This window comes from Gopherus evgoodei, chromosome 14 (genome assembly GCF_007399415.2).
Source record: "Gopherus evgoodei ecotype Sinaloan lineage chromosome 14, rGopEvg1_v1.p, whole genome shotgun sequence".
Taxonomy (NCBI): Eukaryota; Metazoa; Chordata; order Testudines; family Testudinidae; genus Gopherus; species Gopherus evgoodei.
The window spans coordinates 11,177,218-11,190,709 of record NC_044335.1 but is presented as its reverse complement, the minus strand read 5'-3'; the positions used below and the strand labels follow the sequence as shown (position 1 = coordinate 11,190,709).

Here is a 13,492-nt window from a genome sequence, read left to right as displayed (position 1 = left end):
AACACTGGGTACAATTTTCTAAAGCACCTAAGTGACTTAAGAGCCTCATCAAAAGCAGCTAAGACACTTAGGTGTGGGATTCACAAAGGTACTTAGGCACCTAACTGTCCTTGAAATCAGGAATTGAGGGTTTGCTAGAGCCACCCTTATGCGGAAACCCCAAAAGCTTAGGGGGGCAGACTCCATCACTGGAACCCTGGATTAGATACCCCCTGAAACCTATGTAAATGATGCAGTGGGGGAAGAGTAAACATCACCCATAGTGAAATTGTTTACTAAAACAAAAAAAAAACTCAAAACATCAGATGAACTATCCCACTAAACCCAAAGAAAAATACCATTTTGCTCTCTTATTAATTTTTTAAATACACAGTGCAGCCTTCAGCCATACAGTAGGAGCAAGATTTTAAAAGGCAATATCCTTGATTAGCTAGTATGAGCAGTCAAAGGTATTCTTGGGGACTAAAACTAACTGAACAGATTATAAATTCTATTGAAAATAGCAGCAGTGAGGTAACAACCTAGATAGTAAGCTTCTGTAGGACCTGAGATTAAATTGGCCAACGTATCATAGTTCCAAATGTAATTTAAAATGTAAATTTCAAATAAAATTAACTATAGCAGCACTAGTGGGCTTCACTCACATTAAAGAATCCACTAGAACTCTACTGGGTCTCTCTAAACAGGAATCCTCAGTACAGGCCGCAGTGGTTCTCAAACTTTTTTACTGGTCACCCTTCATAGCAAGCCTCTGAGTGCGACCCCCCCCTTATAAATTAAAAACACATTTTTATATATTTAACACTATTATAAATGCTGGAGGTAAAGCGGGGTTTGGGGTGGAGGCTGACAGCTCATGACCCTATAGGGTCCCAACCTCTAGTTGGAGAACCCCTGTGCTAGAAGGTATGCTGTGGAAACAGACCAGGAAAAATCTGACAGTATTGCATCCAAAATAACCGAGAAGACAAATATAAAGTGGTGATAATAATATGCTAGGCTTGGTTATGTACTTGCATAGCAGACAGTGAGCACACAACCAACAACGAGCAGAATGGGCTCTGGCCTATCTTAATTTCTTTCTGGCTGCTTTCTGAGGGCCTGTCTATAAAACTCACACAGCCAGTGTAGTTGAGTGACTCAGTATATTTTTGCTTGTTGTATACACACAATATTGCTATTAAACTATTGTAACAGAATAGACTTGTGTATAGTTTTGAGTAGGAGAAAAGTGATTTGGGGCCTATCTAGGATGATAAATTTGACCATCACATCCCTAGGATCTCACAACTCCTACATTAAAAATTTACTCTGAATCTATAATGCAGCAACTTTGAAGCAGAACTCCTACTGAACTCAATGATGATGATCTGCTTAAAAACTGATAGCACAATATGGATCTTTATTAAGGATACCTGATTTCCTGGTTCAAATTAGGAATTTTAAACTCTGGACCAGATCCTCCTCACTATGCTCACAGCAAGCCCTAGTTAGCCTAGTGGCTTTAAGTCACTTTTGTACCTAAAGTCATTTGTGTGCCAGTCGCAGTATCCAGCATAAACCAGCTTCAGAGTTGCTGTAAATTAAGATAGCTGCTGGCATTCCCCCCGCCCTCACATTCAAATAGCTGTGGGTCAGCTAGATACAGGGGGGCCTGGCTGCTCTCTACATTGGGAGCTGGATGGAAGTGGCTCGGTAGCCACTCTGGAGACTCTGCACCAACCAGTACTTCTCCTAAGCAAAGGAAATCATCCATTACCTGAGTAAACTATTTATAACTACTTTAGAGTTGGCGTGGCACAAAAACAGCTTGACCACAGGAGATAAATGGGCCTATTAGATTCAAAGCAAACAACTGAAAATGGTGAAAAGTCTACCACCTCCTTCCTTGCTCCCTCTCCCATGAATGGCCTCACCCTGTGAATAAGCCAACCTCTCAAAGCAGTTAAAAATGGTTTCACCTAAACCCATTTCTAAGTCTAGCCAGCCTACTAGTTAAATCATTTTTTTAAAACATGTTCCTAGACTGGTTAGGAACTAAGAAACTGGGTCCCAGGCCAGCTTTCTATAACCCAAGGGTTTAATGCCATGGTGATAGAGCAAGCAAGCAGGTATTAAAAAAAAAAAAAAAGAACGAGGTTACTATGGTAATTGTGGTTCATAATGTTGCCTCTCCATAGCAACACTTGCAGGATACCCCCAGTGCCACGGAGCTTTGGGAAATTTTGGGAAAGTAGTTCTTGATGGAGGTCACAAGCTCAGGGCAGAAAGGGCTGCGCTGCCCCTATGACTTCAGTTCCCTCTGTTAACCCCAAGAAAGGTGAGCAGATATTGCTAAAAAACATGCACTGACTCCAATGGACTTGGAACTGGGCTGCAGGTTAATGCATGGTGGTCTTACAGAAAAGATACTTGGCAGTATAGAAAGGTTATAGGAACTGTGTGTGCTTAACTTATTAGTGCCTCTGTAAATTTGGGGATATGCTATTTTATAAGTAAATTAAAAAGCAGAGTGTCTCTTCCCCTGCATTCAGTTCTCTCCCTCCGCTACAGAACAGTGAAGAAAAGAATCGGTAGCCTTCAAACTGACTGCTACTCTAAAGGGCATATAAGGTCTTATGACCTGATTGATTTCTTACAAACTAGCCAACACTCAGCAACAATTTTATTTAAAATAAAAAAATTACACACAAAAGCACTACCCTGCTCAGGAAGAGTCCAAAAGCCTGAATAAATATGAAACAAATCAAAATCCTTCAAATGCCTACTAAATATTGCCAGTTCAAGTTAGTTGGTCCACAGTGTGGCAAAATGAGGAAAATTTATATTGAGTTTAAAATGCACAGAATTAAGCTAGGTTTAAGAGAAAAGGTACAAATTTAAAAAGTTTCTAATCACTAATTTGAGCATTGCAACTTTTATCACAAGATACATTATGACTACAGAAATTTGATCAAGTAGCAACATTTACTAATCTTTAGTTGAAATATAATTTCAGTTGTACGAACAATCTCCATGTGTAAAAATAATCCACAAACCCTAATGGATTTGAGTTGCTTTTACAAATGTACTAACAAAGTCTCAAATTAAAACTTCATAGGTTTTAAGTAGAAAAAAATATTAAATAGATACATTTAATTTTGTTGCATTATACACACACATACAATCTTTCTTCTATATAAAATCTTATTGAAGTTTGTGTTCCCACTATATGGAGCACTGTTAAACTAAGAAAAGATCTAGTTTTGTGTCACTTTTAACACACAATATTCAATATGCAACTTTAGTATCACAGAAAAATGGCATATAACAGAAGATACTAAACAGGTGACATCTTATATTCTGAAAAATGACACAAAACAACATATGATTAGGATTTGGTCTGAGATGCCAAATGGACCCTTATGGCACCAGAAGTCAGGATTTCCGACCAGTAAATCATCAGTGCTGTTTCTTTAATGCTACATTTTGCACTTTTCCCTCCCCCTGAAGGGTGCCTTAGGACTTGTCTACGCTGGCACTTTACAGTCCTGCAACTTTCTCGCTCAGGGGTGTGAAAACACACACCCCTGAGCACGGCAAGTTTCAGCACTGTAACGTGCCTGTATAGACAGTACACCAGCGCTGGTAGCCATGCTCCTAGTGCTGGTAGCTATGCCTCTCATGGAGGTGGGTTTTTTAGCTGTGTCATGACTACACAAGCCATGTAGGCAAGACCTTATTTTATGAGATTGATTCACTGATTCCAATGGAATTATCTGCAGAGTAATATGGTACTTGACTTCAGTACAGTTGGCAAAAATCTGACCCTTAGCGATAAGCTGTGGGAACTCAAGAATGGGACAGCACCAAGAATCTGTGGCCAGTACCAAGAGACAAGATTATCGAACCCTCTTCTAAATTCTGATTCCTGTCTTTCATTTAAAAGCCTTGTTTATAAGCAGACAATTATTTCAATAAGATATAAAGGAGGCACACAAAGCATTACATAGAAAATTAAATGCAAAATACTGTGTTTAAATTAAAGGACACCCAAATAGTCTGTGATGCCATGCTTAATGCGTATTTTTGAAGCATGATTAGGCAACATTTTAAACATGTTTAGCAATGTAACAACTCCTGTAAACATATGAAGAAGTATCTCAGTCTCACTTCTACAATTCTATAAAGTTCCTCTAACAACATCAAGGAAGTTTTTCTTCTGAATTTCAAAATACATTTCTACTTTTCTATGAAGCTTTAATAGTCTACAAAATTACATGTTAAAATGCACATGTGGTTACAGTAACCTTCTGCATAGAGATTGTTTTCCTTTGTATTGTGATAGTGGATGAAAAATAAGCAAGCACATGGGCTAAATTCTTCTTTCAGTTATTGGCATGTAACACAACTTCATATTTAAGGACAGAACTTGGGCCTCAGCAGGTAAGTACACTATTCAAAACTATTCAGTGACTTTTATTGTGAGAGTTTTAAGATGCTGTTTATCTTTAAAAGTACCGTTTTAGCTCAGCTATCCAATAACTTTTTAACAGCAGTTTTCAAAACAAGTATTTTTATACAAACATTCATTTATACTTCAGACTTCAAGTAATAAAACTTCCATCTAAATCAAGTTATATCATTCAACTGCCCAAGACAAACATAACACCAACTTTGCTAGAATAAGCCATTTTGCTTAATTATGTGCTTGGTCCCAAAAGAGGTAGAGTTCATGAATCAAACCACTAAATTCCACCCAAGTAAGATTCACTAACATGTCTATCTCCTGCAACGTCTGCAACCTTACCTACGATAAGAACTGTTTTATATAAGTGTTCATTAAATACAGGAATTAGCTCTGAATATTAGGAGGTTATTTCATTTGAAACAAACGTTCAGTCCAATGAAACTAACACGTTAGTGAAACCCCAGCACATAACCTTCAGTCACAAGAATTTGTAACTTCTCTCCAAGTTTTAATTTAAAAACTACCTAATATACAAATATACCTTTAAATAACAAATATAAGAATAAATATATTTCAACTTGGAGAGAAGTTTTAGTTTGCTTATTTCACTTAGACCTATTAATTGATATAGCTGTATTCACTATTATTTCTCTACAAATGCTGCCGCTGCCATAGAAGTCCTCATGCTTCCTCTTGCTGAAGCTGTGAACTCCTCAATTTCAGCATTCAATTTACTGATTACCCATTCCAATGCTTCACGGCCCTGCAATTAAAAAAAACACTTATTCACATATTTATGAAGAAAGGAAAGGTCTGTAAGTAAATGGCCAAGGCATCATATTTTCTTGAAGACTAGCTAGAACAAAACAGTTGAAACAGGGGAGCCAAGAGTGAGCACAGATATACCTCCACTATTCATGCAAACCAGATCTTTCTCCCAAGTCCCAGACTTCCCTTTAAAACTTTATAGGGCTAAGCTATGAAAGACCATGGCTAATTAATTTTATTTGAGCCCAGGTGATGTTAAACATTTTTCTCTTTATACTCGGGATTTGAAATCTAAAATTAATTTCTGCTAGTATTCACTGACAGGCAGAAAACAAAAATGTAATTAGGTCTTGACAAAATGTATACAAGGTAGACAATGTGACTTTTTGCTTAACATACACACACAATTTTATAATCCACAAGCTATAGCTTCACACACCCCTGGAATCCTTTTGGACACCTAACTGTTGCTGGAATCTCAAACAGCTGATACTAATGATAGCCAAAACTGGTTAAAAGAATGCACCACATCTTACAGAAAAACCCCAAATCGTCAGGTGAGCCAGGTCTTTGGAAGCTCCGGGTCAGAATAACTGCATTGTACTATATACCTAGTCACAAGCATAAGTTCCATAGGGAAGACTGAGTTGAGTTTTGCATGCAAGAGGGACTGAACCACTTCGTTACGTATGAAGATAAGGTATAGCATTTTCTTTCAGCACAGAATACATTTTCTGAAAATCTACCTGATTTGCTTGTAAATTATGAGTTTAATTTACTGTAGTGGACTTGAAGAAAAAAAAGTCAAGTGTCTTTAAATCAGTTGAATCTGAGATTTACAAATACTTGTGCACTAATCATAATTGTATGGTTACTGGAAAGTGCAAATACAAGGGAGAGTTCTTGGGTGTCTTGCCTGGGTATTTCCATATGTTAATATACATGGACTTCTCACTACACTGGCTCTTAACAGAATAATGTGTTGAGTTCAAAAGCTGCAATCTTAAATTAAGGCCTTCCATCATACCGGCCCAAGGTTGTTTTTTTGGTTTTTTTAAGACAAATTCTGTGTACGATGACAGTCCTTAGAAACTATGATGCTGCCAACATCAAGGACGAAGCTACTGAGAAAGAGGAAACAGAGCATTCTCAAGAACAGGACCAAGGCTTCAGAGTTTACTCCACCAGAGACTAAAATTTTCACAAATATTTTCAGAATCAAGTGAAAACTCAATTCAGTTTCTCTCTCCTACAGCTGCAGTAAAAACCACAAGAAAGACGACAAAGAAAAAGGTATAGAAAAAAGGAAGAGGAAAATCAGAAAATGAATAGTACAACAGAGAAAAGAGAACATTCACAAACACAGTTTAAAAAAATTCACGTGACTGACAGATGGGAAGGCAAGGAGGAAAATTAGGTCTAGCTGTTTAGATTTGATTTCAAATTCTTTGGGAGACACTCATAACTAAAATGATGGGCACTATTATAAAAACTATAAGAGAGAAATATTAGAGGGGCCATAGATAAAATTGTTCTAAAAGGCAATAAAATTATCCAGTTTTGTCTTCTTGTCTCTGGCACCAGCAAATACAATGGATTATATTCTAAGGCTGAAATTTATCCTCATGCAGGAGGCCAACACAAAGCCTTACATGTCTCTTATTCCCCATTTTAAAAGACTTAAACTGTACCTAAGTTTCAGAGTAGCAGCCATGTTAGTCTGTATCCGCAAAAAGAACAGGAGTACTAGTGGCACCTTAGAGACTAACACATTTATTTGTGCATAAAGTACCACAAGTACTCCTGTTCTTTATACTTAAGTTGTCACATGAAACAATGTGCAGAGCATCTTTGTACTGAGGTGAATACTATGTGAAGTAGTATTTTCTTTAATTAGGTTTATATTTACTGCCTTTTCATTTTGTCTCTCCCAAAGTTCTGTATTCTATGACAATATTAAAAGGCAGGGGTGACGAAGACCATGCATGTAACTAATAAATTAAGTTTTAGCAAACCAAAAGTTGATGAATTTAGTTTTTATAAAACTGAAGATGTAAATTAAATGAGACCTCAACACACACTGTTTCAACAAATAAAGCGAACAAAGTATCAAGGAAATAAGTGCAGTTTTGTGTTGGGTTTTTTTTAAAGATTTTCTTTAGTTTAGCAATGCTTAAATTGTGATTGCAAAGTTGCTTCTGTCAAGCCTATGCTTTCCAACTGCTGTAGTGCAGTCCAGGACCTGTTTGGATTTCCAGAGGCTAGCTGACCAGTTACAGTAAAAGGAAGCAACTTTTTGCATCTGCTTCACATCTGCTGGATGTAAAATTTTGGATGGCAGTTGAACTGGACGAATAGTAAACACATAGAACAGAACCAAAGTTCAAAGTGACCTGGAGATGCTAGCCCAGGCAGCATGGGGATACTTGGTACTAATAAATATAAAGTCAACGAGGAGAAAAAACCCAAAAGATTCAGAGAGATGTGATCAAGCAGCCACACCCATCATGCTAAAACGTGCTTATTTTTATTTTGTCATTTTAAATGTTAGGACAATATTAACAAAGTGCTATTGTTATGCTAGGGAAGGTGCAGAATCAGGATTGAGAGGTTGAGCGTGGAGATGCCTATCACAAGGTCTGTATTTCAAGAAATGATTCACACTACAATCCCATTTGAAAAGCCCTGCCATATCTTTTTTTAAAAGTAAACTAAATGCAATTTGAACAATGTAAAAAAACCAACCAACCTTAGATTCTTTTTTTTTTTTTTAAACTCCACAAATCAGGAAGCCAGAACTCATAAAGAACATATATGGAGGAGTCATACTTACTTTATTCGCATTGGAAGAGATAGTGTTTTCCATTAATCCTTCTAGATAACTGCTGACACTGACACCTTTCACAGAGATTATTGCTTCTTGAGTCAAAATGGTTCTGAGTAAAAAAAAAAAAAAAAGTTCCCTTTATTTTTTCACATTATAAAAACAAATATTCTTTATAAAAATAGCTCCTCCCCCCACTCTCCAAATGCCCTTCTTCCACAGATCTACCTGGCAAAGCTGTTTCTCTCTCTTGCTTCTGGAATGCTGGAACAGAAAAGCATGTACACACTCCCCCCAATGACTAATTGTTTTGAAATGGGATATGTTGCTGTGAGGCTGGGTGTGCATGATTCTCTGTTCCAGCATTCCAGAAATAAGATACAGTAATCCCTACCCACCCACAAAAGTCCCTTACTTCTTCTTGAATCCTAAATTCTCCATAATAAAGGGTAAAAGGGAGGGTCAACATGGATCTGCAGACGGACTACATTCAAAGAACAAAAGTCACCTTTCTCCCTTATGACAATGCCAGGACATATTCCCACAGAGAGACTCACTAGCAGCACCAATCTTCCAGGAGGGGGCTGTGGAATACTACTAGCTACAAAATGATAACACAGCTCTCCCAAAAGGAGCAGCTAATCTGATCTACAATTACTTTAGTTAGTCTAAAAGAAATCCAGATGCAGACAGGTCTATGGTCTGTGTGCACTCAGGTTGATGGGAAAAAAAAGATTAGAGACCCATGAAATTCCTTTTATTTTATTTAACAATTTTTCATTTTATTTTCCTGCAATTTTGTGTTATTTAATTTTATCTATTTTATCAACATGGGGGAGGGGAGATGGGTCTCGCCAAGGGAGGTCACAGAGCAAGCCTGCCCTGCACTCGCCTGGCAGTGGCATCATGATGACAGAGGGGTGGCCGGGCCAAACCTGAAATGGCACTGAGAAACCATGCATCAAGTCGCAATACCCCAGAGCAAGGTGCTGGGCCCAGCCCCATGGGACAGAAGCCATAGCTGCAGGGTGAGTTTTTTGCTTTATATGTTGTTTTTCATTTTATTTCATATTTGTAAAAAACACAGGACTCTGGAAATGAGACAGTTGAGAGATCAGGGATTTTTATAGCCTTCATTTTAAAATGCTGAAACAGGGGCATATGCTCACTCCCTGAGCAGCTGCTTTGAAATGGACTCCACTGTCCTAGGGAAGGGCATGCAATCTCATAGTGGGGATTTGCAGAAGCAATGCCATTAAAGATAATGTAAATTTATTTTACTCTTCTAAGGTGCAATCTTGAAGACAAAATATACATGTGCTTACTTTTCTGGCTCTTGAGGATGTGGTTTATAAATAAGCCTCTCATCTACTGATACCAGATTTGTAAATGAAATCTATGGAATAAAATGAGTTAGATTCTTATCAAATAAATAAAAAAGCTTCATTAAGAAGATGCAGTAAATACAACTAGAACAACCGAATACCTTAACACTCAAATATCTAATTTTAAACACCATCCTTCAATGTGGTATTCTAATTTAATACTCTAAAATTACAGCTGAAATACTATTTAATGAAACTGGTATAAACATACATAAAAGAAATAAATCCTAAAATTCAAGCTTGCTAAACTACTTTTTCTTCTTATGTCCTTCAGCATACACTGTCAAGAACTGTGTGTGTGTGTGTGAGAGAGAGAGAGAGAGAGAGCGCGCGCTCAGGGGTTTAAACACTGGCCTGATAAGGACTGAACTCACAAGCATCGATTTGAGGGGGCCACTTGGGAATCAGGGGCAAAATCAGTACTTGCTCCTGCTAGTGAAGGCAGGGGACTGGACTCAATGACCTTTCATGGTCCCTTCCAGCTCTATGAGATAGGTATATCTCCATATATTAAGATCACAAAAGGATTTTAACAACAACCATGTACAAACGATATACAGTACTGAGCAAAGTACTACACAGTAAGGTAGCAGCAATACGACAAGAATTTTTGAAACAAGGTGGGATGCTTTGTATATGCTAATCACTAATCATTTCTAGTACAGGTGTTTCATAACAAAGCTGGCAAAAAAGTTCCTTTACTATAATGGGCTATAGGAGGTTGAGAATATGAGGTATGCTATTTTCAAGATAAAATTTTCTCTTTCAAACTGTTTATACAATTTAAACATGTCAGTCAACTAGTGACTTTCTAGTATTATTGATTAAAGAAATTACAATACTTACATTACTTGACTTAAGTTCCATTGTTTTTTCCACAGGGTCAACTACAGAGTGTTCTTGAACGTATGTCTTTGTTCTGCAAGCACCGATGAGCTACAAGACAGACACCCAAGATTATACACGCAAACACACTGCAGTAACTATTCTGAAAAGGTTAAAGATTTGTATTTACTTTTTTCCTTTCATTTCAACATACTATGGAATATCAAAGTAAACATTACTATACTGAATAAAGAGTAAGAAATGCGACTAGCCTTAAAATGACAAAGTTGGTATTTATTTCCTGCTTAAAATAGGTATAATTTAATTCAATTTCTTTAAAAGAACGCCATCAGTTTGAAATCCATCAATTTAAAAAAAAGCTAGAAGTCCCACTGTTCTTCCCTCTGACAGTTTTAAAACCACATGCTCCTATTAGAAAAACATTCTCGCTCATTATGCTGCAAAAAAGCTGCAGAATGATTATATGGGGAAAGGGTGAATTTGTCCATAGATAGTTGTCAAATGTGCAGGGAAAAATAAAATAATTTTTCTATAATTCTTTTCAGTTATAGCAACTGTGTTACTTTTAACAACTGCAGGTAAAACAATTTATACTGAAATGTGATTTAAGTTAACATCCTTTTAAACTTTGGAAAAGTATGCAATAGGCTAAACTATATTATCTACTACTTACAAAAACAGAATTCTGTTAATCATTTAAAAGTAACATCACAAAAAATCAGAAGAATGCTGTTCTCTCAACTAGATGAGAAATAAGTGGCATGGTTTCCCAAGTCCAACCTTATTCTTCCAGACCATAAAACAGGAGCACTAGCTATTAAAAGGAAATACTACTACTCCCTTACTCCCAACCTTTGTCTGTCTCGTCTGTCTTGAACTCGAGGCAAGAACAGTCTTTGACAATGTTTATGTTAAGTGCAACAATGGGATCTGATCTTAATTTATGGGGTATTTAAAACTGATGATAAATAAGGAAGCATGTGGTTCTTCCACTAAGCTAATAAAGAAACTCTTATCATGAGGAAAGCCATGCTAATACATTGGGAATGATTTATGTACCTTTCAGGACCAAAGTATACTACAAAACTTCTTCAAGGATCAAACCATAGCAGAAGAATGTCAGTGTACCTGACAATCCAATACAAATTTGCCATTTTTAGGAACGACACCTTAAGAGAACAGCTGTTAACCAGATTACTGCTGCTGCTTTTCAAGTAACCAAGCAATAAGATACAAGAGTTGTTGCTACAAGGCAAGACATGAAAGGTCATATTGGGCTTTACCCCCACCTGCCTATACAAAGCAAGATTTAGATACAAGAGCAGCTTCTGTGCTTGAGGGCAGGTAAAGTTACTGCTCCGACCTAGTGCCACAGGGACATAAATAATTGTAAAGGAGATAGGGACATGGGATGGCACTAAGGAATGGTGCAGTACGTATGATCCCCCAGGCCCTGTGTTGTCCCAAGAGCTGAATTGTAAATTATATAGTGTTTTGATTATTTATAAAAATGAGATAACTCATACGCACTCTCTCTCTCATCTTCTAATAATGTACTTACTGATTTTACGATAGAAGGCATCCCCCATTCTGTACTGAGCAGTCTATGGCTATGCAACTTTCCACTGGGGTCTATGTGTCTGTCTAATACATCAACTCCAATCACACTAGGGTTCATGGGATTTGGGTATTTCTGCATAGCAGCTGTTGTAACTGTTTCCCAGGGGTGGCTGACAAAATAAATCAAAATTAACACATTTATAAATTACATACATTAGTTTGTCATACTTTCTGTTACATAATGAAAAAGATACAGTTTACAGTTTGCTTTAAAAATACAGGTACAAAACATATTCAGTTGAAACAATACATAAACCAAATAATTATTTGTGGAATACCAGAGTATTGCATATTTCTTAATTACTGGCTTTACTGTAACACAGCAGTTCTCAAACTGTGGGTCATGACCACATTTTAATGGGGTCACCAGGGCTGGCTTAGACTTGCTGGGACTTGGGGAAGCCTGAGCCCCACAACCCTAGGCAGCGGGGCACAGGTTACAGGCCCCCTGGCTGGAGATGAAGCCCTGGGGCACGGGTTTTGACCCCTTCCTTGCCCGGGATGGTGAGGCTCAGGCTTTGCACCCCCACTCTCCCCGGAGCAGTGGGACTAAGGCAGACTCAGGCTTCGCCCCCCCCCCCGGGGTCGCGTAGCAATTTTTGTTGTCACAAGGGTGTCGCAGGGCAATGGTGTTTGAGAACCACTGCCCCACCTGCATTAACAGCCATGATAATTTCACCGACGTCCCAAACCGTAGAGATCTTTTTCACTGGACCGACGGCTGCCGGCGGAAGGGACAAGCCTGCGAGCTCCAGAGCTCTCCTGCAGCTCCGCGGAGCTCGAGGCTCATCCCTTCCCCCTCGCCCGCCTCCTACGCCTCGCACCCACAATTAGCTACGGGCCCCTTGGCAAGAACCTTCCCCCCCCGGCCCTCGCAGGTCCCCTGCCACAGGCTGCTGGCGCTGCTCGGGTCTCCGGGCCGCGGCGCTGAGGGAGCCCCCGAGGCAGGGGCTTTGCCTCCACAGAGCGGCAGCTGCTGTGCCGGCGGGCCCCCCTCGTCGCTCTTCACACCGCCCCGGCTGGGAAACGAGCCTCTCCACGCGGGCCCAGGCCCCACCCGGGTCGCTCATCCCCCGCACAGCGCGCGCGTGGCCCCGCGGCCGTTCCCCGCCGCCCTTACTCGAAGACATGCTCCGAGGTCCAGATCTTCATGGTGCCGGCGGTGACTGGCCCGGGGCAGGCGGTGCTGCGGCCGCGCGTCTTCCCCTCACGCGACGCCCCTGCGAATAGAACGGAAGCCAGAACCGGCGGCGGCCCCTGCGCCTGCGCAGTGAGCAGAGGCGCGTTAGGCCCTGGTGGGGGACGGGGAGGGCACTCCCCTCTCCAATCTTACGCTCTTGCGTCAGCGTGACATCAGAAGCGAAGCGCCACTCGTCGGAAGGACACGCAGTTGGCCACGTGCTGCGCTGGCTCCCCACCTCAGACAGACGCGCGGGCAGGCGACTGTCTCGTGACATAATTGCACTCAGGACGCATGCGTACCGTACAGGCGGGCTAACCTCGCAAGACCCTATCCCCCCGCGTGGGTGTTTCTCGCGCATGCGGCTGCGCAGCCTTGGCAGTGACTCCTGCGGTCACAGAGCGTGTTGTTCCCGCGCT

General features: G+C 39.8%; 1 protein-coding gene across 1 annotated transcript; it reads right to left on the bottom strand.

Moving 5' to 3' along the window:
* Nucleotides 1-2,647: 2,647 nt before the first annotated feature.
* Nucleotides 2,648-13,254, bottom strand: PRELID3B (PRELI domain containing 3B). The gene is made up of 6 exons (XM_030533157.1): nucleotides 13,014-13,254; nucleotides 11,835-12,003; nucleotides 10,274-10,363; nucleotides 9,368-9,438; nucleotides 8,052-8,154; nucleotides 2,648-5,213 (listed from the first exon to the last, which is right to left on the bottom strand). The coding sequence occupies exons 1-6, from the start codon at nucleotides 13,043-13,045 to the stop codon at nucleotides 5,094-5,096; spliced, it is 585 nt and encodes a 194-aa protein (XP_030389017.1). The 5' UTR covers nucleotides 13,046-13,254; the 3' UTR covers nucleotides 2,648-5,093.
* Between the last annotated feature and the right edge of the window lie 238 nt (nucleotides 13,255-13,492).

What these genes read in the sequence shown, in the direction of transcription:
- PRELID3B (XM_030533157.1), bottom strand. Translation starts at nt 13,045, where the DNA reads ATGAAGATCTGGACCTCGGAGCATGTCTTCGA. An exon ending in TGCCTTCTATCGTAAAATCA is followed by an intron (nt 10,364 to 11,834) that starts GTAAGTACATTA and finishes TCTGTCTTGTAG; the next exon opens with CTCATCGGTGCTTGCAGAAC. An exon ending in CATCCTCAAGAGCCAGAAAA is followed by an intron (nt 8,155 to 9,367) that starts GTAAGCACATGT and finishes TTTTTTACTCAG; the next exon opens with AACCATTTTGACTCAAGAAG.